This window comes from Dipodomys merriami, unplaced genomic scaffold (genome assembly GCF_024711535.1).
Source record: "Dipodomys merriami isolate MVZ:Mamm:240054 unplaced genomic scaffold, mDipMer1.0.p SCAF_980, whole genome shotgun sequence".
NCBI lineage: Eukaryota > Metazoa > Chordata > Mammalia > Rodentia > Heteromyidae > Dipodomys > Dipodomys merriami.
The window spans coordinates 199766-226410 of NW_027206602.1; the positions used below are offsets into that span (position 1 = coordinate 199766).

Below are 26645 nucleotides of genomic sequence, written 5' to 3' on the forward strand. Positions count from 1 at the left end.
CGATAGAATGCAAAAAGACCTTTGCATTTCTATACCTAGTAATTTGCTGAGTAACTCCAGCCATAAAATGTGACTTGGGGGAAAAAAACCTCAAGGAAAATGAATTTTCTCTTGACGTAGCAAGCAATGACTCTGACCACATGCCCAGGTTCTTCCTTCAGGCCAGGTTCATCAGCATGCAATGATGGGATGCACCTGGGGAAGCAGGATACTGTCCATGTGGGAGAGCTCCCCCCCCCCCGACACCAACACATGTCTGGTCAACTGGGTCATTTCTCAGGATTGGGGAGCACACTTCCTGGAAATGCACATTAGAGCATCTGGGAGGAAAGCCATTGTTCTCTTCCTCAGCCATTCCTGAACTAGCTCTTGGTGGTCTGTGGCATTCTGTCTGCACAGAAGAACTGGGGAGCCGTGCTGAGTTTAGCTACACTATCAAGTACTGATGGAGCGAGGGGTTCTGCAGAGTAACAGACACGCCAGCCCCACCATGTGTGAATTGTCTGTGTTGAACTCCGCCACCGCGCACACTGGGATGGTAAAGGATGAGTTCTCTGTGGTGAGCCTGATGCACAGGAGGGCTGGTATAAGATGTCCCCTGTCCTCCAGCACTTCTTCATTTTGGTGTTTCTGGAGCTTTCAAACAACAACTTTAATCCTGAGAAGTAAAATCTTTCTACTACATTGATTCGATAATACAGTTTGGCCCACCACTAGATAACAGAATGAATATTGGTTATATTGCCCAATGTACCAGTGTTTAAATATCAATTCAATCATACACTAAATTAGCACTTTCTTTTCGCTGGGTCTGGGCCTTGGCAGTCAGGGCCTGGGCACCGTCCCTGAACTCTTTTAGGCTGGTGCTCTACCACTTGAGCCACAGCTCTACTTCTGGAATCTGGTAAGAGTTTCACAGACTTTCCTACCAGAGCTGGCTTCAAACTGTGATCCTTATATCTCAGCCTCCTGAGTAACTAGGATTATAAGTGTGAGCCACCAGCACCAAACATTAATTAGCACCTTTGAAATTCAGATTTGATTGAATGGTTCATTAATCAATTGATAGCTTGGCTAGGCTGGAGATTTAACCCATACTAAGCAAGCACTCTACCACTTGTTTGACATAAGGTCTTCCCTAAGCTTACCTAAGCTAGCCTCAAGCTCACCATTTCCTGCTTCTGCCTCCTAGATTGCTGAGATTACACACATGTACCACCACACTCTTGATGAACCTTGAGTATTTTACTAGTAAGGAAGGAATATGCTTACCTCAAAAGCTACTATGAAGGTTGAAAGAGAGAATGCATATAAAAGTATCATGTAATGGCTACCCCTTTCCTCTTCCAATTCTTAGATTTCCACATATAAACCAGCAATTTAAAAAAAAGGTAACCAAACCATGCTGCTTAAATGAGATGCTGCATATAGAACACAATGATCAGTCCAGCACTATACAACCAAAGGGTAGCATCACTATTGCCATACACAGCCAGCAATGTTTCAAAGGCTGAGTGCACCAAGGCTCCAGGAGTGACCATGATGTCCTGCATTCAATCCTAAGTTCCACTTAGCTCTGATCACAGCATTTGTAGAAGACATAAAGGATGAAGTCTATGGCCCATGACAAATCACATATCTCAGATCCACATAGGAAAGAAATATCCATGGGCCCTGGGACAGACAGGCCATGGACAGTCACATCACATGCCTTCCCATGAATCCCAACAACATTTAGACTGGACAAAACATGAGGACTTAAGTTCTGCCATGGAACTAATAAGAAGAAATCGAGAATGTGCCATGTGCTGTGGAGGCCCTGGCCACTTGGGGTTTCCTCCACCAGGGGTGGGGAGCTAAGTGTCCACTTCATAAGCACGTGTCCCTCCATGACACAGCCACCAAGAGCAGGGCAGGTGGGATGTAGAGAAAAGGAATTTTTCTACAGTGAAAAAAGTTAAATCATACAATGAAAATGATTGCACAGCATCATGTGAGAAAAACAATGCTACTCTTGCCATCACGTTTATGGTAATTGGTGTTTGACATCTGTACCACCAGAAGCATTTTTAAAGGACTCTTTTTATTGTTTTGTCATAATGATCATTACCTAATGAAATGAGACAATGCATGAGAGAGCTTAAAATAATCACCACAAAATACCATGCTTTATGAAGACATCAAGTTCATTACCTATGCCTGGTTGATAGAAAACACGGGGAGGCTTTTAGAAACTGAAAACCTATTAAGTCCGCCCGTGATGGGGAGAGGATGTCTGCCATGCTCTCGGGGAGAGAAGAGCAGCTCCCACTCACGGGCTGTGTGCACCTTGCCAGGTAATCTGTGCCATGCGAAGTTTTGTGTCTCACAACCCCTCAGTCTTCACAGCACCCCTCTGCGGTAGGCGCCACTGTCACCATCACTGTTTTTGCAGATGAAGAGATGGACGCCCTGAGAGGTCAGGTGAGTTGTCCAGGATCACAAAGACAGCATGCAACGGGGCCAATGTCAAGTCCAGACAATGGACGCCCAAACTGGGCATCCATGCCTGAGTGACTGGTCACCCTCATCTCCCTCTCAAGTTCCTTAGATCCTTATCAAACTGAACTTCAGTACAGAGTGCTGATGAACTATGCCACATGGCCTGTGAATGGACTGTGGGAAGAAGAGAGAGTCTACAGAGCCAAGCCACCAAAGGCAGCCATGTGAGTTCATTCATTCATTTGGGAATTATCACTCTCTCGGAGTGGTCATTTTCCTAGCATCATCCCCACCTGTTTATCATTTCACTACCATAACATGTGGCTGCATCCAACCCTCCCAAGGGCCACATGTTCCATCTAGTGCTCGGGTTTAAATTCTCTGTAGCAAACGGAAGCTTGAAGGAATTTTCAAGTTCACCTCCATGTGGGCTGAAAGACGAACCTACCCAGCTGCCAAATGATTGTGCAGGTTCTCTGCTGGCTTTCGGTATGCTAAGACAGATGTGTAGACTTGCTGGGTCTCAGGGTTGGCCACACTGGCAAAGGCGCTGAAATTGAATTTTAAAGGGTTGTGGTTGGGGCATAAGATCCCACCTTGAGACAACCAGGAAAGCTAGGAGTCAAAGGGGTTAATCAAATCAAAATCCGCAGGTGGGAGGTCAGGCTGACAAGAGCACCTACAAATTCAAGTGTGACGCGCCCAGAGGAAGCTGGGGCTCACCTTCAATAAGCCGGTGAAATGAGAAGCAAAGCACTTGCAAGAGAGAAAGGTGGATTGCTTGGGGGCAGAGGGGCAATGCTGTGCGTGCAGGGACAAGTGGCCAGTGCACGGATGCTCAGCCAGGGTTGTGGTCAAAGCCCACAGATGCACCTGGGCATTTTGTTTGCAGAAATTCAACTGGGGTTTACATTTCCATAATACTATACAAGTTAGCTTATCATAAGTAGCCCTGCCAGGACCAGGCCTGCGCCCCTGCACCAGTCCCATCCTCTCTCCTCTGGAAGATGGCCGTGTTCATGGGGTTGCCCTGCAGAAGGTTGTCATGATGATCAAAGGAAACAATATCCTTGGATACCCAGAGGTGTATGGCTCATTTTAGTGCCCAGAATGTGAAGCTAAACCCTTAGGTCAAAAGTCCACCAAAGAAAAAGAAAAACACAGAATAAGTAGGAGTTTCTTTCCCTTAGGTGTGCACTATAATGGGAGTTGGTGTGCTGAGTTCAGTTTCTCCTCCTTAATGGTTTAGAAGTCTGTGCTGCCATGCCACAGAGCTGGGACCATGCTGGAGCCATCCGGCCTGTAACCCCAGCCCAGGTGCCCCTCTGACGCAGGGGTGTGGCAGCTCCAGGTGCTCTGGGTGCACACAGCAGGCTCAGGACGCCTCCCTCCAGGCATTCTCAATTGTTTTACATTCCGGAAGAACTGCATGAACTCTTCCAACAGCAATGTTTTGTTCATTCTGAATACCAACAGACTAGGAGCAGAGGGCTCTGCCTGGGCAGACAGCATTCAGAGAAACCACTTCTCCCCCCAGGGTTCCCTGGCTTTTCCATGCAATGATACCACAGTCATTTGCTACTCAAGGACAACGGCTCCTCACCCCTTTTTAGAAGAATCAAGGACTTGAGCTTGCTGAGAAATGTCCTGACACTTGAGTGACACCACCAATTCTTTTGCTTTTAATTTGAAGGTTGTTTTTTTGTCAGTTGTGAGGCCTGAACTCTGGGCCTGGGTGCTGTCCCTCAGCTCTTCAGCTTGAGACTAGAGTTCTACCACTTGAGGCACAGCACCACTTCTGGTTTTCTGGAAAATAAGAGGTAAGAGTCTCATGCACTTTCCTGCCTGTGCTGGCTTTGAACCACGATTCTCAGATCTCAGCCTCCTGAATAGCTAGGATTACAGGTGTGAGCCACAGCACCCAGCTTTAATTTGGCTTTTTCAGGTAATTCTCATAGTTTTATCCAAGTGATCTATGGACTGTGACCCTCTCATTACCTCCTCCTAAATAGCTGGGCTCCACCGGCGATACACCAGAACCTTTCCTAGAATCCTTGTCCATTTAGGTTTCCAATATAAGTTTTGTGAAAATAACTGAAGCCCATTTCTTTTAGATGTCTTCTTTAGTTCAAATTTCTTACTATTTGCATGAGCCTACCCTCAAATTAGCTATGCCAGCCAAGATCTTTGATGTGCCACATACACAGCTTCCAGGCTATAATCTAAAACATATGTTGCACAAAGGAATCTATTTCTTCATTGATGTCCTGAGCACAAGCAGACAGGCAAAGCAAATGCCTGGCGATGTGCTTTCCCCTCATCTTGTTCCTGCCTGGGTCAGTGTCTGACCTTCAGCACATATAGGCTCCCCACAGTCTGCACAGCAGCATTGCTTCCTGGTCCTGCCTGTGGCCCCTTTGCCATAGCAGAACTAACTTGTAGCTTAAAGTCCAAAACCTGCCCAGGAACTCATCTCATAGAGGAGTTACCAGTAGGCGTCAGGGTAGGGTAGACCATGTTTCCTGAGTATATAATGGCTGCTGCTAATATTCTTTCTTGAAGAGGATGCTATAATATTGCTGTGAGAGTAGAGCCTCTACATCTGAGGAATTAGGATGTAGTTAGAAAAAAAAGGGGAGGAAAAGGACTCATAGGATTTAATTGATAAAAAGTGAATGTAAAGCTGGGAAGGTAGCTCAGTGGTAGAGTGCTTGCCTTGCATGCATGAGGCCGTGGGTTCGATTCCTCAGTACTACATAAGCAGAAAAAGCCAGAAGTGGCTCAAGTGGTACAGCGTTAGTCTTGAGCTGAAGAGCTGAGGGACAGTGCCCAGGCCCAGAGTTCAGGCCCCACAGCGAAAAAAAAAAAAGGTGAATATAGTTTCCCTTTACTGAACTTGTACACTAATGACCTAGGGCAAAACTTAACCGCTCTGCTTTGTTTTCTCTGTTTAGGAAAGCATGCATTCACTCAGAATTCGGGAAGTATACAGAACATAAGAACATTCACCCTTACTTGTGCATACTCAAGGAAATGATCCTCAGTTAAGATTTTTTTTTTTAAATAAAAAGACATTCTGTGAAAGTGTCAGGAAAATATTGAGGAAATATAGAGACAAGAGGCAGTGGGGGGTGGGGATTTAGCTTAGTGGAAGTGCACTTGCCTAACAGTAAGGTCCTCAGCTCTGAAAAAAAAAAAAAAGTTGTTTGCTTGTCTCTGTCCCTGGATGTCAGCTTCCTGTTCCCCCTCAGGTGTAAGTAGCTCTATGGGCTTTGTCTTGGTGCCTCAGCCTTGCTTTGCAGAATTTCCACACATAGTGTATTCAGCGTGAACCTGTGTTGAGTCAACTTCATCTTAGAATTCCTCTATGCATCAGGACGTAGGGTATTGTTAGCTATGTGCTTACAGTCAGCTTTCTTAATCCCAGAGGGGTCAGCAGATCAGAGACTGCTTATGAAAAATGCTCTTGACATATGAGGATTCTAAGATACTCACATGTATTGATCCTGCCAAAATGTTGTCCCTGCACAGAAATCGAAAGGGACATCATTCTGTGGGCACCTGCGAGGTTTCCCATTTGGTTTCTCCCTAGCTCTCAGTGGGCACTCCACAATCTGGTGACAAAGACTAGTGGTAATTCGTGACAGAATCCTGAGCAAGCAGCCCCTTTAAAGAGTAATGCATCCCATGTCTTCCCTGGGTCTTTCAAGCACCCACTTCCCTGGGAAGAGCTTCTGTCTTCAGTCAAAGGAGTGCCCTTTCTGCTTCAAGTATCATCCAAAGCCTCATTAATGAAACTGTGGTGGTGTTTGAAGACTATTCAATATAGATTTGCATGGCTACGACATGCCAAGCAATGTTCTAGAAAGACTGTGGTGGGAACCGAGTGTGCACACCAAACACAGACACACACATGCATGCACATACATACACATGTTTGTGCAGTAAATCCACAGAAGTGAATATGCAGTAATTGGTCATGAGAAGTGTTAAGGGAAAGGAAGTAAAGAGGAATCAAAACAGCGGTTGAAAGAGGTGATATTGATGAAGATATATTGTATTCCTAAACTGCTGTGTTAGATAGCAACTCCTTTGTATAATTCCTTAAAGATAATAAATAAAAGAATACATTGCTTTTAAAAGTAAAAGCAAAGAGTTGCCTGGCACTGTTATCTCACCCCTATACTCCTGACAACTCATGAGGCTGAGATCTAAGGGTCCTGTTCAAAGTCCTTGACAGATAAAGTCAGTGAGACTCAAGGGACTGAGCATCATCCATCAACAAAAGAGCCAAACAAGCAAGAGGCCATAAGTTCAAGACTCAGCTCAAGCACAAAAAAGGGAAGAAAAAGAAGGGAGGGAAGGGAAGAAAAGAAGGAGTGAGCACTTATAAAAGGCAAGTTTACAGAAAAATAAAGATGTTAAGTGTGTATTCATATGGTTCCTCTATGGTGGATATAGTAATGACCATAATTGTTATAAATAATCTTTACAGAAGATAGACCAACTAACTAATGTGACAAATAAGCAGAAGGCAGACTAATGGTAGTAGTTATATATATATATATATATATATATATTGATCATTAGATATTATACCAAACAATTCACCTTTTATCCCCTGGACTATGGGGAGGAGCTAACACTCCACTGAGAACAATGAAACCATACAACAAAGCCATTAACCTGGAGTTACCAGTCAGTGACAGAGCCCAATACCACTCAAGGTTTCTAAAAGTTGCCTTTGGCTACAAACTCAGGGTCACTATCAGACAGATCTATCCCTCTAAGAAAAGTAAGGAGGTTCTTATTTTCAACTGGACTTGTAAAGAGATTTGCAAAATTTAATCTTATCTCCTTGCTCCAGACTACAGGGATTTGGGGAGCAAGCACCCAGCATTCCACAGCTCTTAACCCTTCCTTGTACCTCTGTGTCTAAGACAAAAGAAGCTATTACAATTTATGAAGACAAGAAAGGCAAGACAAACCTGTGGAGTGATTCAAGTATGAGCTCAGGGGAAAAGACACCCAGGCTCCTTAGACCAAGGTTACTGACAAAGATTCAGGGAGAACCTAAACCAAGCCTGGATGGCAAACCCAGCAGCAAAAACCGCCGAGGTCTATGGGAAGGCCAAGTGAGTGGAAGGCAGGAGAGCAACAGGATGGCTCGGCTCGACCCTCGGCAGCAAAGAAGAGCAAAACAAAGCTCTCAAATTCCACCCTAGGCCCAGGCAATTTAATACATTTTAATTATTTATAACTTCCTGTATTCCAGAACTGCTCTGATAAACTAGGTGTATGAGAGAATGGGAAAGTAGAAAGATATGGATACCAGCATACAATGGAGACAGGAAAGGAGTTAATACAGAAATACACAATGAGTACTACGTAATGACCTCTGTATTCCAAGGGGAGGTGGGGCAGGGTAGGAATTTTAGCTTGAGATTGGCTTCCAGCCAATCAAACCATGATACAGATCACAGAGTCCAGAAGAGAAAATAGCTTGCCGTCTTCATACACAAGGCATCGTTACACCACGCCTCCACTCCCCACAAAGCAATCCCTCCCAACTGTGACCACAGCGGAGAAGGATATCCGTCCTTTACTCTGAAGGGAAGACAGGATGCAGTGGACAGAACACCAGTCCTTCTCTAGATGGATGACCCTGCTCGTTCCACTTAGAACTTTGCATTTGGATCTTTTCCCAGGCCAGGACTATGCAGGAGGCTTTGCTCTCAAAACTCGGGCAGTGGGCCGCAGTTAGAAGCCCCAAGTCAGCCACATGACCACAAGGTGGACAGCTGCTGCTAAGCTGTGAGTTTCAGTGGATAACGGGTATCTCATGTATTTATGACTTCCGATGCCTTTAAGTTATAGTGTGTTTATTGTAACAGTAAATCCATTTGTGAGCTAATCGAATATCCCCATTCCCAAACTGCCTTCTCTTTATCTGGAAATAACTCACTCATCTTTTCTCTTCCTCCTCCTCTTCTGTTTCCTCTCCTTTCTACTTCTTCCTCGTCTCATACTCCTCTTCCTTTCCTCCTCTTCTCCCTCCTTTCCCATCTCTTCTTCCTCCTCCCCTCTTTCTCCTCTTCCTCCGTCTTCTGTTGCTGCTTCTCCTCCTCCTCCACCTTCTTCTTCTGCTTTCCTTCCTCCTCTTCCTCCTCCTCCTCCTCCTCCTTCTCTTGCAGTGTAGGAGATTGAATTCAGGGTCTCATGTTTGCTGGGTAAGACCTCTATCACTTGAGCCACACCCCCCATTCTGTTTGCTTTTAGTTTCTTTTTTTAGATAAGATCTCTTCTTTTGCCCAGGCTGACCGCAGATCCTAATTCTCCTACCTTCATCTGCCAAGTAGCTTGGATTACAGGTATGTGTAGCGATACATGATGAATAAGTGGTTTTTCTCATCCAGATCTTACCATTGAAGGGCCGAAAGCATGTGTCTTCTTTACCATAATGGCCATGGCATGCAGCTGGTACCAGCAGTAACAAGAACTTAACAAATATTCATCAGACCATGACAAGACAAAAAGCAGATTCAAAACACAAAAGATAAGGCTGTGATGAGCACCAGCCAAGTGGTGGTGGCCAGCTTACCCAGGGTGAGGCTCTGAGGTCAAACCCAAGGCCTGTCCACACAGCTCTCCCTCTGCTCCAAGGGTTCTGACATATTTAGCTGATTGACCTTCCTCCTGGACCTAAAGCATACCATCCACATCCTCAACTGGAACCAACAAGAGCTGGTCTTTTTATTGTTCAAGTAGGTAGCCTGGATCTAGGCTTCTTTTCGACCTGAGTATTTTAGAAGAGTTCAATAGATCAGTTCAACATTCATTTATCTTGGACTGTCATTTTGATCTATCTTTTATGCAGGTTTATACAATTCAAAGGAATTGTAGTCCTCATTATTTCCTCATTGGTTAATAAATCATTAAGAAGTTAGTTTGACGGGGCTTTTTAAGATGGGGGGGAATCAACCTTTGTTGAAATTGTTAAAAGCAGATTTTCCTCTTAAGCACTGAGATCAATTTTTGTTCAGTTTGGTTTTATTTTTTTTAGAGTGAAACCTAAATGTACAAACACACCATTGCCTCTTAATTTCTATTGTTTGAAGTCTTTGATTAAATACAATTCCCTGTATAGCTTATCTGAGTTCCCATGTGTATAGCTTAGATTGCATTGACCATTCAAACCCATTCAGCAAGTAAGATATGAAAAGCCTGGGACACTTTGCAGCAAATAGTGAAAGGGCATTCAAAGTTTTGGTCCTCCACAGCCACAAAGAGATGTAGGGTGTACAAATAGAATGGCTGAGTCTACTCCCTGCAGGCTGCACCCAACATGGTGGCCTTTCCTCCCAGCTTGATAGAGATCTTTCACCTCACAAGTGGTTCCAGAACTCAGGTAAAGAATCTTTGAAACAAATCTGTTCGGAGACAATAGCTATTATCTTCTAGGAGTCAACAAACTAGCTGTCAGCCAGCCTTACATTTGGATACTCCTGAAAAGACACAGTATGACAGTTCACCAGTTTGTGAGTTTGTGTGAAAAGAGGAAACTATCTTAGAGCAAACAGTCCATGCCAGTTAAGAAGTCGCTGGCACTATCAGATAGAGGGAGCAGAAGAGCTCAAATAATTGTCAATGATCAGTTTCCTCTGTGCACTTTCTCACCCTCATTTTGCTCATGCGCTATGAACAGGAAAACTCCTGCAAGTGAACCAGTCAGCAACCATCCCAAAGCCTCAGGACGGAGGAGAAGAGAACTGATCTAATACATTCCTACAATAAATTCATACATGTGTTACTCCAAACCCCTGCCAAATCGATCATTTCATGAGGGCATAATCTGTAAAAGATTCCCCTGGTTGAATGTTTCAACTCAGTACTTTTGCTGCTCTGACACTGAGACTTGTCCCATTGTCACATAAGATGGTGATGTACAGAGAACAAGGTCTGGAGCTCAGGCTGCCTGGCCCTCCCCTGTTCACTACTCAGGGTTGAATCTTCTGTACCTCATTCTCTGAATCAGGAAATCAGGAGCGGAACCTCTCTTCTGAAGTTGTGTTGAAGCACATATGTACACGTACACACCCCCCCCCACACACAAACTGCACGTACGCACACCCTCCCACACACAAACTGCTCTAAAGAGTATGTGCAGTTTGCCCACTTAAGAAACAATTCATAAACACTCTTGAATCCCCCAAAAGAAGTATAGTAAAGTATCCCCCAAATGAGAGGTAGAAGGAAAGAAGTTTCTAGAAGCAAAGTAGGACCCTATTCACAATCAAACTAAAGGGAAGGAACCAAGGATAGCCAGAAGGGAAACTCACAGTTCATAGAAAATGAAGAGTGTAAGCCACAGAATCAGAGAAGAGAATGCAGCAAAGGGCGGGGGGTTGGCTGAGTGGTTGAAACTTCTGGAATGAAAAGTTCTGGACAGGAGTGAAGCCTGGCATGGACTCAAGCCCCAGGCATCCCCCAGGAGTTGGTGGAGAACCAGATTCCCTAGAGAAGACAATCTGGTCAGATATAACCTGTTGTTCTCTGAGAAAGAGAAGTTCCAGTGTGACCGCTGCTCACCACAGTGACCCAAGGCCCAGTGACAGGATGCCTGCCCTGGGCCCTGACAAGTCCCACCTGGGAGAGCGTCTGCCCTGCCTCAGGGCCAGTTCAGGCCTGCCATTGTACACAACAGCCCTTGTTTCCTCCTCTAACAAGCAGCTCAATATCCAACCACCATGGGAACCCAGTCCGAGAGGCACAGGCACGATGGAGGGGAAGCTGCCAAGGCAAGCATTTGGAAAGGAGCTGAGATCACAGCAGGCAAAGCAGCCATGAGGGTGTGTCTGCAAGGAGTCTTTTTAGCTGGGTAAGGGAAAGAGGCCAGTGCAGGTGGGCAGGGCACTTCCATAACCAATTTGAACATTTAATAAAGCTGCCTGTGGTGGATAGATGGCTTCTGATTTGACATCTGCAGCAGAATAAGGGGCTGCAAATTCAATGAACAGTCTCTGGCCAGAGAAAAAAGGTCAAAAGCTTAAGTTTCTGTACTTCCAGTGGTTCCTAGTATCTCCAGTAAGTATACTAAATTAAAAGACATCCTAGGGTTTTCCCTCCTTCTCTTCCCTCTCAAAGGCATTTGTGGTCCCTATGGAGTTCACAACCCCCTGTAAGGCAGTCGCCACTTCTCAAACTCCTTGCATCCGCTGCAATATTTAGGCATCATGCCAGGAATCCATGACTGGTGCCTATAATCCTTGGTACTCAGGGAACTCAGATCTGGAGGATCACCAGTTGAGGCCATTCTGGGAATACAAGTCTGTGGATTCAGCTTGGGTACACCTTTACAGACGTAGGTATTTTCTCTGTCTTGCCACAGCCACCACGGTATGCCCCCCCTCCCCAAACAGAAGGTCCTGTCCACACAAATGTGTTCACGGTGAAAATGGACACTGAACTGGTGCCCATCAGAGGCAGAGCTCAAGCTCATGGTCCGTGGCTAAGTATGAGAGCCTAGGAAAGAATCCACAGGTGCTCTTAGAGTGACTACATAGCGCAAAGTTCCTAACTCCATGGGGGAGGCGGGGTCTCAGAACTTCAACTCTGTAACACATGATCAAACCATATCACTCTACACACCAAATTGAAATTCTGCATTACCCTGAAATGCATTACTACACTGGGGGTTGGGGGGGGGAAGGGAGATAATCTGAGCCATCAACCAATGATAGGTAGAGTTGAATAAACAAGAGAAGGGGAAAACAATTTCAATGATTTCCACACTGCAAGTGTCCAAAAGATAGGGACTATGGAACCTTCCTATCTCCACCATTCCCTACGAATATTCTCATCACTTCTTTCAGAATTCCAAATGCGACAGAAAGAACTTCTCACTCCTATCAGAGGACTGAAGAAGCACAGGTCCTGAGAAGTCAGGTGCCTTGGTCCTTCAAGTTCTATGAAATAGACTTCTAGATTTCTCCACATCTATGCCTGCATTGCCTGGTTTGGCTCTTGTTTGGAGCAAAATTCTAAGCAACAAAGCTGCCTCAAGCAGTCTTCTCTTCTGGGGGGGCAGGGTGAATGTGTGGAGCCCCAGTTGCTAAGAATAGCTCAGACCACCTTGGAAGGAGCTCTGGATCTGAAAGGAAGCCCACTGTGGAGTGTGTCTCCTTCTCCCCAACCCATCTGTCATTATGAATTTCCCAAAGCGCATCAGAGATGGTTCAATGTGTGGAGGCATGTCTTTTCTCCTATTTCCTTTCAAACACTCAGCTACGCCAACTATTTTTCCTTCCCCAGTGAGGTGCATTTTGGTAACTGGATGATGGATAGACCTTACAGAATCCTCTAAGGAAGAAAGAGAGCAGCAAGAGCCAGGAGAACTTGCCGAAAACAGCAAAGAAATGTAGGCAGTTCCCAAAGGAAGATCTCTTTAACCATATACAGAAAAGCACAACTTTCAATTCACATGACTTTCCCCAAGTTTTGTTTTCTAAACTAGGTAACAAAGATTAGAGGGCCAAAAATGACTGGAGGAAATTTTTGTGGGAATGCATGGGTATGGAAACACACTGCCGGGAAGGAGTGCAATCATCCTGAAAGTCTCCATTTCCAAGTCTTTGCAAACTCAAACTCAGGGGCTCTGTTGTCTAATACACAGATAAGCTTCCAAGAAGAGTTTTTGTATTTCAAAGAAAACTCTCCAACAATGATTGTTTCTTTTTTTTTTTTTTTGGGTCCGGTCATGGGGGCTGAACTCTGGGTCAGGGCGCTGTCCCTCAGCTCTTCAGCTCAAGGCTAACGGTCTACCACTTGAGCCACAGCGCCATTTCCGGCTTTTTTTTTCTGCTTATGTGGTGCTGAGGAATCGAACTCAGGGCCTCGAGCATGCAAGGCAAGCGCCCTACCACTGAGCCACCTTCCCAGCCCAATGATTGTTTCTTAAAAAAAAAAAAAAAAGAAGTAATTATCTATGGGTTATAGAGTGTGGTTGTTTAAAATTATTTTTCTTATTTGTTCATAACAAATAAGAAAACATGACTTTTTTATTAGTATTTTGATGGGGTTGCACCCAGGGTAACAATTCCAGAAGTCAGGTTACAAGTACAATGCTTCCTGGGTGATGCCCCCCTCCCATCCCTTATTTGTGGAGCTGCTGCTCTGTCTGGAGACAATAGGAGGAACTAGTTGTGGCCAGAACAAGTCAAGCCTTGTGCCTTCGTGGAGTTTAATATAGTCTCTACTTGAGAAAATCATAAACTTACGTCGTAAGGGCAACTTGCTACCTAGTTGCCAAAGCAAGCTAAGGTGTCCCAGGCACATGGGACGGACCAACCAACCCATCCACAGCTGAGTCTCAAGCTGACTTCCATCCTCACGGTTCAAAAACCTCACAAAACCCAAATGTGTCTATGATAGTCACCGCCCGAAAACAGATACACTGAAGCTACATAGTCCAGTCCTCTACCCACTCATCAGGAGCTATGCCTGCCCCTAAGCACAGAGTCATTACCAGTCCTGATTCCTGACCAGTTCTGACCTTGCTTGGCCTCACACTGCCATTTGCTGATGACCAGGGTCCCTTCCATTTACAGCAGCCATGAGGATGTGTCCGCAGTGAGCCTCCAGCTGGACTCCAAGGAGTTGGGGGGGGAGGGAGAATGAGTGCCGTGGGCAGCTGACATTAATGATCCAAGTATGCATGAGAGGTGCTGATGGGTCAGCCTGGAAGCCGTATTTGAAAAATAAATAAAGCAAACAGGGCCGGAGGCATTGCTCAGATGGTATAACTTCTGTCTAGTAAGGGCATGGCCCTGACTTCAAAGCCTAGCATGCAAAGAAAAACAAAATGATGGCAGTCATGTCCTGACCCTTTCACTGTCTGTTACGCAGTGCTGGGCTGGGTGACCCCAATGGGCTGTGACACACAGCCTGCCTCTGGGACTGGAAGCCTAGACTTCAATCTGGTGGCCTCATGCTCTTCCTTAGCTTTTTCTTCCAAAGCTGGCATTTTACCACTTGAACCACACTTCTACTTGAGCTGGCATTTTTGCTGCCAGATAGTAAAAAAGAAAAAAGAAAAAGAAAGCCCAGAAGTACTTAGTCCTTAACAATGGTAAGGAAATAAATATAACACTTTATTTAATCCTTCATGCCATTTAAATGTAGTTTATCTACCCAGAAAACAAACACAAGTACTTCCCAGGTGAAAAAGGTGAACTATGTCCTTTGTCATGTAAATTTGTGCCCCCCCCCCACCACTACCACTGTCAACATAAGAAAAGGAGTGGGCACTGGAGAATCATCCCTTCAAATCAGACCAGGTGAAGACTAAGTTGCTGTTCCAGGCCCGGGACTAGAGAGAGGTGAATGCGGAAGGGACTCCATTTCATATTGCACATTGGCGTGAATGCAGTCTCAGAGAGTGAGCTTGGATGCCCTGCTGTTGAAACTCCAATAAGAAGAGGACAATGCAACTCCATTAGCCACCGCCCTGCCTCTGGACATTTCCATCCTTTCATTAAAAATGAAGCTGGCAAAAGCAGAACTCTACCCCATGAACAGTCACGATGTTATTTTCAAGCGCGTTCCTCCCTTGCTTTTCCTTCCGCGGGGCCCTGGACAGCCAGGATAGAGCTCCTCCCCAGCAGGCTTCACAGTGGCCCTGTGGAGTGCACAGAGGTGCCCTGAGGAGCAGCGAGCAGGTGTGGGACCAGACCTCTTCTCCCAGCCTCCCTCTCCAGTCCCCTCTCCTTCCCACCTCCAACTGCATTCTAAATCCCAATGGCCTAAATTAGCCCTGGGGTACATGTCACACCAAGAGCAGAGAGGGGGTACAGGTCACACCAAAAACAGAGAAGGGATACAAGTCACACTACCAAGAGCAGAGAGTGGACAGAGTCATACCAAGAGCAGAGAGGAGGTACAGGTTACACACTGAGAATAGAGAGGGGTACAGGTCACACCACTGTGAGCAGAGAGCATCCCATGGGGAGGGGAGAAGATGGCACCCACCAAGGCTGATGAGCAGGAAACCAAACCACACTCCCGCAAACAACTACACACACACACCAAACAACCACACACACACACCCCAAACAATCATAAACATCCCAAACAACCACACACATCCCAAACAACCACACACACCCCAAACAACCACACACCCCCAAACAACCACCCCCCCCAAACAACCACACACACCCCAAACAACCACACACACCCCAAACAACCACACACACCCCAAACAACCACACACACCAAACTCAGCAGCATTGCTGTTTTGAGACACATCTGCCTGGATAGTCTTCCATCTCCATGGACCAAGAGTGAGGCTAAGGCTTTGGGCCTAGTCAGGGCTTGGACCTCGACTGTCAATAAATAAGCCATATATGCTGCTCATCCGATGATGTCAATTCGCCAACACAATCACTGGGTGCATCTAAGGTTTGGGCTCAGTAGGATCACAGTGGGACAACACATCCTCAGCTACATGCTGGTGGCTGGCACCTATCATCTCAGCTACTTAGCAGGCTGACATTAGAAGGATCAAGGTTCTAGGACAGACCGGGCAGAAAGGTCCTCAAAACGCTATTTCTGGGGGAGAAAAACAGTGCGGTGACATGGGCCCCTGAGTCCAACATCACCAGTGAACCTAGAGGAGGTGGGTTCAGACTCAGTCATACAACATTGGCAGAAAGCAAAGGAAGCCTGGAGGCAAGGTTCAAGTGGTAAAGCATCCGTATAACAAGTGCAAGGCCCTGAGTTTAAACCCTAGGATCACCAACATTTTATTTTATTTTATTTGAGAACATACTGTACAGAGGGGTTACAATTACATGGGCAGGATAATGCATACATTTCTTACCAAGCATTGCAGCCTCCTCCTTTGTTTACCCTTCACCTACCTTCCCAGCCTCCCCCCTCCCCCGCACCCAATCATACCCCCCCCCACACCGACATTGTAAAGCTGGTTTTGACATGACATTTTGTACTTCTCATTGTTGCAACAGGTCCACCTGAATCCTTAAACGACTTGTTTGTCCCCATCTCCTCCACATGTTATACTGACATCAAATATAGTGAAAGCGGGGGTTACACTGTGGGGGAGGGACATACAAAGCAACAAAGAAATAATCTTATAAATGCGTGAGAAACACATGCATGAAAGAAACGAAAACATTAAAATACATATTTAAGGGTTCATTTTCCTAACATCACATTATCTGACCTTTTCGCTTGACTCATACCTATACTAGATATTGCAAATAAGGGAAACCATGGGACCTATGTTTCTTTGGGCCTGGCTTACTTCACTTAATATAATTTTTTCCAAACCTTTCCATTTCCTAACAAATGGGGAAATGTCATTCTTTCTGATGGAGGCATAGAATTCCATTGAGGATCACCAAAATTTTGAACAGCAAAAATGAGCAAAGTGTGCTCATTTTAGGGCTTATCCTGAGCCAAACCCCAGCATACAGGCTTGCATAACCCTCATTGCAACCTTGTGTGTCTTTACTTGACGTCTGAGAAAGAGTGGCTCCGAACGCAGAAACACTTTGCGATTCTACAGATGGAACTCAATCCCAGCTCCCTAAAAAGAGCTGTGGGTGAAGTGTGTCCTTTCTCCTCTGGACCAGGGTTGACATGGTCTCAAGGCCTGGTCCGGCCACATCTGTAACATTCACGGGTCAGGGAGTGTGGCCCTGTGTGTGCTCTCTCTACCTCTGCGGTTCAGACAGTTAACATGGCCTAGAATTCCAGCTTTTGAGCCAGATGGCCTGATGTCCCCACCTGGCACATCAAGACACTTACATTTCAGTCTCATCACTTGTGGCCTGAAAATAGCAACACAGTCCAATGTATGGAAAAGAAGAAGGAAGAAAAAGATGGGAACGTCTCCCCCAAAGTTTCAAAGGCTCCTCAAGTTGACAACAGAAGGCAATAGGAGACTCAGCATGAGAATGTGGCACCCAAAATAAAGGCCTTTATCAAAAACTTCACAGTGGATGGGGAAACTGAGTCTCCAAGAGGCAGACGGTGACCCTAGGCTCTTCCTGCCCAGGGGTAGGTAGAGACGTGGGCTGGAGCTTGAAGTATCTGTGCGCCTGTTTTAACCCAGCCAGCACGTGGGTCAGGACACTGGTCCTCTTATACAACATCCTCCACTGCCTCCCCCAGTCCAAAAGGTGGGATGTATGCAGGGTGCACAAAGAATCGGCACTGAGAACAGGCAAATCCCGGGGAGCCCACAACACAGATGCTTCAATGTATATGATGTACATCCTGGAAAATCACACATGCTCTTGAAAGTGCAAAGTCAGACTTCCTCTTCCCTCCCTCTCACTTTCTCTCCTCACAGGCTCAGCCTTATGCAGAGGTGATAAAAATCAGCCTCAGGATCCAAACCAATGTCCTCAGTCCTGCAAAGCCTTCCAGGAGGCAGGGTGGCAGAACACACACAGACAGACACACACACACACACACACACACACACACACAGACACAGACACAGACACAGACACAGACACAGACACACACACACACACACACACCCCGCCCATCCCAGAGATGGCTTATTGATGCAATTACATGGTTCAAAGCCAGTGGCACCTGATGGGGGAAGAAAAAGACAAAACCAGAAAGGGCGGGATGGCCCCAGCACTACTCCCTGGGGCCGGCTGTACAAGTGCCAAGTGCCTTTTCCTTGTGAACCACAGAGGCAGGTGCGGGCTGGCAAGCAGACAGGACCACAGCCCTGGCAACAGGAGGAAGTGGTAGTTGAGGTTTCCCGGTAGATCTCCTGATCCTCTCTGGACCTCAGGACCTCTCCTAGGCTCCCCAGTGCTTTCCCTCTCTGGTCTGTGCTTGGCCTGCTCCAGAGGGACAGACAGACAGAAGTTAAAAGAGCAAGGTAAGTTTCCTTTCACCCCTACCCCATCTCCTCATCCCTGTCCAGGGGCAGGGAGTACAGAGTTGGACACACAGGGAATCAAGAGCTCCGGGCTGCTGCCATTGGATCAGTGGGAAACTGGGCTGTTTGCATTTCCAAGTGCTGAATGGCCGGCCACTGTGATGTCCATGTTGATAATTCCTGACGCTTTGTATTCCAGCAAATGTTTAATCCCTCACTGATCAATAATCCTCACTAGGCTGTTCTTTTTTCCTTTTTTTAAAGAACCAAATCCCTTTTTACTCTTCAAATCCTTGAATAAAATTAGGCTGCTTTAGCCCTGGATGCGTTATTCCTCAAAGAAGCTGTGTGGTTTCATAACCTCGGTTGGGGTATTTTTAAAGGGGTTGCCTAGACACACTTGCTCTTGGTGTCACCTAACTTGTCTCTGCAATTGCTGTATGTTATAAATTGGTCTCCTCAGACACTGCTTTCAACACAGATCTACTTTTTTTTCCCTCAAAAGAAGAAAATAATTCAAAGTGAAGTTATTTGCCCTAACTAAACCAGTGAGTCTAATCTTTGCATTCCTGGCTTACACTTAAGACCTTCTGTACAACTTGATTTCTACCTTCCATCTAAAATTTCTTTCCAAAACCATATTGAAAAGAAAACAACTCCATTCCTAGGCCATCTTAAGAAGCTGTACTTCTTTCTTAGAGGCACAGCTGAATGTTTTGGAAAATGCACATGACACATGGAAAGAGACAACGGCTCTGTGCTCACAGGGGATGGGCTGGCAGGGGGGTCTCACAATCCACTCCAGGTCCACCAAAGTTCCACAAACAATGGCAACAGAAAGAAACTGCCCTTCCTCTGTAGCAGCAACCAAAGCAGCAACTTTCACCAAACCTAACCCAAGCCAGGAGTGCGTCCCACACACACCAACCACTTCCACAGTTAGCCCATAAGAGCCCCAGCAGCTCACCACAATATTTATTAGAAAAACACATAATTTGTGGTGGAGAAAGAAGAGTCTCTCATACAAAAAAGAAAAAAAAAGGGGGGGGGAAGCTCTTTCAAATGCAATTAACCAAAAGACATATTTCCCCTGTGTTTGTAAAGATCACTCTATGAGAAGCATAGTTTTTGTGTGAGAGGAGGGGGGGGAGAGAAATGGGTTATCCCCACTAGTTAAGAAAGACAATTACATTACTGGAGATTACCTTCATCATTAAGGAGAATGGGCTTTATTCATATTTACAGACCTAAGCAGACTTCAGTTTACAGGTCACAAATGAATCTCTTCTCGTCTCAGATGCACATGTGGACACTGACATGGGCTGCTGTTGAGTTGATTGGATAATAATCTTATTCTCAAGCTCCTGCTGGAAAGAAGAGCTCCAGAGGAGGGCAGGAGGGGGAGGGGGAGATGGGTGAGAGAGGGAGGGAGGGAAGCAAGGAAGGAAGGAAGGAAGGGATAAAAAGAAGAATCCAATCATGTATTCTTCCTGGTTGGAAAAAAAAAAGTAACCCCAGTATCCTGGAAGGATTTCAAACACAGGCGAACAGTGTGCAGGAGGGTGTGTTAACAGCATGCCTTAGCGGTGTGGCCTGCCTGAGACACTCTTCCTTCCCATTGGCTGTTCCCGCTAGAAACCCAGACCCATCCCTCCTTTCAGAAGTCAGGAATTCAGCTCCAGCCAAAGTCCAGAAAACATGCTCACGCAGGGACAAGGCCCCACCACCGATCCATAACCTTTGAGGTTGTGTCCTACAGTCAACCTGAACAACAGTACATAGGAGTGAATTTTTTCTGCCTTGGGTTGTGTTCCCAGCTTTGTGTCTGTTCTAAACTGAAGGTCCATCAAAGAAAAGAAAAATAGACAGCTTTCTTTAGAGAAAACATGCTGTCCTAAATGCTGGGGAGAAAGAACTTTCTCAATCAGGCTTCCAAAACCAGATCTGAAACGTTGTCTATATCTTAAAATCCACCCAGGTGATTTTTTAAAAAAAACTCTGTGCCAAAATAAAGTAAAATCCCCAATTAATATGTGTCCTTTTGTGGACTTAAGCTATATCTCCCTCTGAAATGCCACATACCAACGCACCCTTTGAAAAGCTGTTCAGAATCACTTGGAGCAGCAATATCTAAGCAGTATACAAATATGCATTCAGGTGACAGGATGACTAAGTTTTCTTTTTCAAACAATGTTTTTCTCCCTAACTTCTTTTAAAGCAGATTAATTTTTGAGAATCTGAGAAGATATAATTCTTGCTCATAAGAAAAAAAAGCAACAAAAAATTGAAGGTGGGACAGAAGAAATGGAGAAAAACATTTTATTTTAAAAAATAGTAATAATAAAATATTTTGTGGCCCATTCAGTATTTCCCATATATAATTTATTAAAATTAGATGAAATTATGAATATTAAGTGCTCATTTGAACTAAAGTGCTTCCTCTTTCATACATACATGCACACACACACAATTTGTATTGTATCAGTTTCAGAAGGCAACAGAAACTCTAAGGATACAAAGAAATATGGTGTCCCCAGCCTCTAATACAAAGCATGCTGGGCAGCCCTGAGCTTCTGGATTACTGAAAGGTGTTTCTGTGCACATAATAGCAAGGCCTCCACCTCTCCCTCCCTGCCTGTAACTCATTGCACAGCTGCAGGTAGCTGTGGCTCTAGTCCCCTTATCTAAGGTCCTTGGTCCTTGTTCCATAAAGTATTTTCCTTACCACTATTAAATAAATGAGATGTCCTTCCTGTAATTCTAGGTTTCTGTGTTTAGAATGGAGGTGATTTTGTTTTTAATGCTTTGCTGAAGAGGGAAGAATAAAACTGAGCTCTCGCTCCAAGAGTGTTTATTTATGCTATTATAAGAGCAAACTAACTTTTCAGCACTTAGATTAAAAAATCAGTTTGCAAAGGCTAAACAACTTTCCTGTCGCTACCCCAAGAGTGGGGGTAAAATAAAAATATTCATTTGCCCTAAGATGATCACATGAGAGTTGTAAGTCTTCCCCCCACTCGAGAAAAGAGGGTAAAACCTGGGCCATAACCAGTGCCTGAGTCTGCCATGACCTCACCTAGGGGCCTTCAGCCTATGTCTGTGGTGTGTGTGTGTGTGTGTGTGTGTGTGTGTGTGTGTGTGTGTACACCAATGCAGACAAAGTCCCTATGTGTGGCCGATGGCCTCATGTACTAGGGTGGCATGGTTCCTCAATAAGTGTAAATTGCATCCACGTCTCCAGATTTGTTTCCATGAACTATACTAGAAAAATGCATCTTAACCAAAGATATATATTATCACAGATACAAGATCTATATATATAGTATGTGATATATCATTGTATGATTCAATTCATACAGAGCTGAAGGCATAAAAATAACTTAAGTGGGGGCTGGGAAGATGGCTCAGTGGTAGAGTGCTTGCCTTGCATGCCTGAGGCCCTGGGTTCGATTCCTCAGCACCACATAAGCAAAAAAGACCAGAGGTGGCGCTGTGGCTCAAGTGGTAGAACGCTAGCCTTGAGCTGAAGAGCTGAGGGACAGCGCCCAGGCCCAGAGTTCAGGCCCTCCTACCGGACCCCCCCCCCAAAAAAAACTTAAGTGGATATTGTTCAAAGTGGTAGTCATTCTGGAAGGTAGCACCTTGGAGAGACCTTAACTTATAAGGAAGGCACTATTTGGAGTGCTGGAAGCGTTCCATTTCCTGATGGGAGTGGTGCGTATAGGGGGACTCATGTGTATATTTTGCCACTGGATTTTATACTTTCTAGTATGTGAGTCATTCCTCACCAAAAAGAAAAAAAGAATCTACCAAGTAAGTTCACTGATCATTGATGACTTCTTTAAAATCCATTATTTTTGCCAACTTCAAAAAAAAAATCTGTGAGAAAAAAACGGATTCTTTGCTCTGTTCATTATGAGAACAAAATCAAATGTGAATAATTTAGTGACGGGTTGAGGTTTGACATCTCAAAGCGTTTGGGGCCTAAATTTTTCAGAAGCTCTTGGTTTCACGGTTCACGTTGGCACTCCAGGGCTTCACACCATCAGAATTCAGATATCTGCACTTGGCAATTTTATATGTGGACGTCTACACGTCACATTCTAACAGCACATCAAAACTCATTACATCCAGAAGCAAGTTTGTTATCTCAAAATAGGCACCTTCTTAACCACCCGCCCCCACCAAATTCCTTCACCTTGTTCTATTTTTGTGTCAGAGAGTTTCTCTTTTTCTCATTACCCACTTGGAAATTTGTCTTTGAGTAACTCAGCTGTGCTTTCATACTGACTTTCCACATCTCTCATATCCTACTCTTGGCCACCCCTCCTATGAGCGTATTAGCAATGAACGCCTAATTAGTATTCTGGTTCCTGTCTCTGCCTCCACAGCACCACCGGGGAAATCTTCCCTCTGTGCTCCTGACAGTCCTCTGCTGCTGCAGCACAAAACCCGTCCTCAATGTGACATTCAAGGTCTCCTCTAGCCTCCTCTCCCCACGCCTCCACCGCAACCCTACTGTCCCTCTGCACCTCATCAGCACAGGAAGGGACCGGGCATACTCCTCCCCCACCACCCCTGCTCGTGCCTCGAATCCTTCCTTTCTATGATATCCAAATATTGCATACCCCCTAAAGACAAAACATTCACTGTCTCCCTGAGATGATTTCTGTGAAATGGTTTTCCCCATTGAAGTACCTGTGTGGTTCTATCAGTGGTCAGGCAGGTAATTCTCACCTATGCCAATGTCTCCCAGTGTTCGCTGCACCTTTTATATTGTGGTTTTGTTATCAGTGGTGGCACACGTCAGTTTATAAATACAATGCACCTTGATCATGCCACTCCTTCATCATTCTCTCCCAACCTTCCCAAAACCAGCCCTGTTCTCAATTCTTGGTTTCACAGAATACATATTAAGTATTATGGTTGCCTTCCTCTCTTCATTCATCCACCCTCCCTCCCCTTGACCTACTCATACCTTTAAAGTGCCAGTTTCCTGGTATTCATTTCGTTGGACTATGAGTTTGTTTTCCTGAGGAATTTTACCATCCGAATTCTCCCCTGCAAATACCATACTTCAGTTAATACATCTGTGTACACTTGCATACAAACTGTGTCTGTTTAATTGTACACTTACGAATTAGTTTCTCATTTCCATGTGTGTAAGGCCTTGTCTTCACAAAGTAAAATAATAAAATTTCCAAGTTGAAAATTATATTAAGTGAAGTAAGCCAAGCCCAAAGAAACATAGGTCCCATGGTTCCCCTTATTTGCAATATCTAGTATATGTCTGAGTCAAGCAGAAAAGGTCAGATGAGGTGATGTTAGGGAAATAAACCCTAAGATATGTATTCAAATGTTTTCTTTCATGCGATTGTTTCTAACGCATTTATAAGATTATTTCTTTGTTGCTTTGTATGTCCTTCCCCCACAGTATAACCTATGCTTTCACTGTATTTGATGTCGGTATAATTTGTGGAGGGGAAAGGGAAAAACAAGTCATTTAAACGGGGATACAGGTGGACCCATTGCGACAATGAGAAGTACAAGTTGTCATGTCGAAAACGAACTTTACAACTTCGGTGGGGAGGGGGCGGGGAGGATTGGGGAAGGGGGGGGATGTGAAGGGATGGGTAGGGGAAACAAAGGAGGAGGCTACAATGCTTGATAAGAAATGTACTCATTATCTTGCCCATGTAATTGTAACCCCTCTGTACAGTATTTTCACAATAAAAAAAATGTAAAAAAAAATTTCCAAGTTGATGAACTCCAAAGCCAAGTGTTATTTTTCTCTATGACTCAAGTGTCTCAATGAAGATCTGCTCAGAAGTCGAACTCACAAATTACTAAGTAAGAAACATCAGCAGGGAATCTGTGTTATGTTTGCATTGCATTTAAAATGTCCTTACTAGGATATATATCAACAATAGAATGATGATCTTTTATGTTTGCACAGGCTTTTATGCTCCACCTAAAGTATCTCCTGATTCCCCTACCTTTCAAGTGAAGACAACAGCTTTTATTGGGGCGATTTTTTTTGGGGGGGGGGGTCCAGTCATGGGGCCTGAACTCTGGGCCTGGGTGCTGTCCCTCAGCCCTTCAGCTCAAGGCTAGCACTCTACCACTTGAGCCACAGTGCCACTTCCGGCTTTTTTCTTTTTGCTTATGTGGTGCTGAGGAATCGAACCCAGGGCCTCAGGCACGCAAGGCAAGAGCTCTACCACTGAGCCACCTTCCCAGCCCTGGGGCCATTTAACAGAGCAAAGCCACATTCTGGAGACAGATAGTCCAATTTCCTTTGGAACAAAGAGACGAAGTTCTCCAACTCTGGCAGACCTGTTCACGTGATTACCTGACGCTGAATTACTTAACTTCTTGTGTAAAAAGATGGGGCTGCAGAGGTGCCCACCTCCTATGTGTTGTGAAGATGATTTGAGGAAATGCCAGGCATCAGGTGCTATGCAGAGAAGAAAGTCATCAGGGGCAGAACTCCCATGCTGCACCCAGAACCTCCCCCTACACCTCACCCCCACTACGCCCCCCACTGCTCCCACCGCACCCCTCCATCCCCACCGTGTGGGCCTCCCCACTCCCGGCTGGCCAGTCACCCCCTGACCTGGGCCGCCCTCTCGCTGGACCAGACACCCCTCCACCACTAATGGGATCCTGGCTGCACAAGGCCTCTGTCGGCTCTGCAGGCCGGGGAGACAGCGCCCTCCAGCGGCCACCTGCGGAGCAGCACCTGCTGCCCTGTCCAGGGGGGCGGGCGGGCCCAGAGCCTGGCCAGGCAGCTCCCCCTCCGGGTACAGGGCCCCACCCGGCCTCCCTGCCGTGCCAGGTGCCCTCCTCACCAGTCGCTCTGAGATGAGGGTGAAGTTGGTCCAGACTGCCTCCAACTGAGAGCCTCCAACCTCTGCCTCCAGGACCGCGGGGGCCATGGAGTGGCGGGCGTTGGGCGCAGTCAGGGTGGGAGCCAAGGCCAGGCTGGGCCTGCCAACCCTCAGCCTTGCTGGCCCCGCTGACCCAGCGACCCTACGACCCCGGCCCCGCGCAGAGCAGCGGGTGACCCACAAGCTCTGTGCTCTGCTCCCTGGAGAGCCAATGAAGGGCGGCCTGGAGCATAAGGCAACATTCACACCCAGCACCTAGGACAACGGAATGACTCACACTAACACCACACACACAATCACACACACCACACACAGTCACACTCCACACACCACGCACACCACACATGCTCAATCACACCACACATACCACACCCTCACACTCAATTACACCACACACACGCTCACTCACACACCATACACCACTCACACCACACACCACACACGCTATCATTCAATCACACCACCCATTATACTCACACCACATACGTTCACACTCACAATCACACTACACACGCTCTCAAATCACACCACCCACACATCACACACGCTCATACACCACACACCACACACCATACACGCTCACTCACATACACCACACACGATCACACCACACCACACCTACAGCACTCACACCACACTCAGTCATACCAAACTCACATCACACAGTGATACCACACCACTCACACTCACACTCACCATACACCAAAAATACCACACACTATACGCTCACACTCAATCACACCACACACACCACACTCACACTCAATCACACACACCACACATGCTTGCTCACAATCACACCATTCATACACCACACTCACACCACATGCTCACACTCATACCACACCACACACACCACACACGCTCAATCACATCACACACACACACACCACACACACTCAATCACATCACACACACACCACTCACGCTCAAACACACCACACACCACCCACACTCACACTCGCACACACCACACACACACACACACACACAACCCCCTGGTCTGTCACCTTGAGCTGAAGAGCGCAGAGACAGCACCCAAGCCCAGAGTTCAAGCCCCACAACTGACCCCTCCAAAAAAATATCCTGAACTGAACATAGCATATATGTATATATGTGAAATAACATGGCAAAGTTCCTTTGTGTAATACTCACTTAAAAAAATGAATGAAAGGAAAGTAATATAGGCTCTTCTGGGTGATCAGGTACTAGCAGGAGGGAAGAGGGCCAAGGAGAGGGCAAATTAAGTACTTTACACATGTATGAAAATAGAATAAAACTTATTTTCAACGATTTGTATGCATGTATGGAAATGTCTGAGAGCTAATATAGTAGAAACCAGGCAC

The 26645-nt window shown here is 45.7% G+C and overlaps 1 protein-coding gene and 1 long non-coding RNA gene across 19 annotated transcripts in view; one reads left to right on the forward strand and one right to left on the reverse strand.

Annotated features, from left to right (window-relative positions):
* LOC138822088 (PC4 and SFRS1-interacting protein-like) overlaps positions 1 to 26645 on the reverse strand; it is a 242520-nt gene that overhangs the window by 142008 nt on the left and 73867 nt on the right. For 2 of the 18 annotated variants that reach the window (XR_011370333.1, XM_070014621.1), the window contains exons 4-5: positions 23388 to 23470; positions 16453 to 19773 (exon numbers count right to left, since the gene is read on the reverse strand). The exons of 10 other annotated variants lie outside the window; for them this stretch is intronic. Coding sequence is in view for 4 of the 8 variants with exons in the window: in XM_070014621.1 (XP_069870722.1) it covers positions 23426 to 23470 (45 nt within the window). In the remaining 4 variants the exon portion in view is untranslated. 6 more of the 18 variants (XR_011370323.1, XR_011370322.1, XR_011370315.1 and 3 more) reach the window with 6 other exon arrangements.
* On the forward strand, positions 7989 to 10298 carry LOC138822091 (uncharacterized). The gene is made up of 3 exons (XR_011370343.1): positions 7989 to 8295; positions 8797 to 8852; positions 10187 to 10298. It is a non-coding gene; the product is annotated as an uncharacterized lncRNA (long non-coding RNA).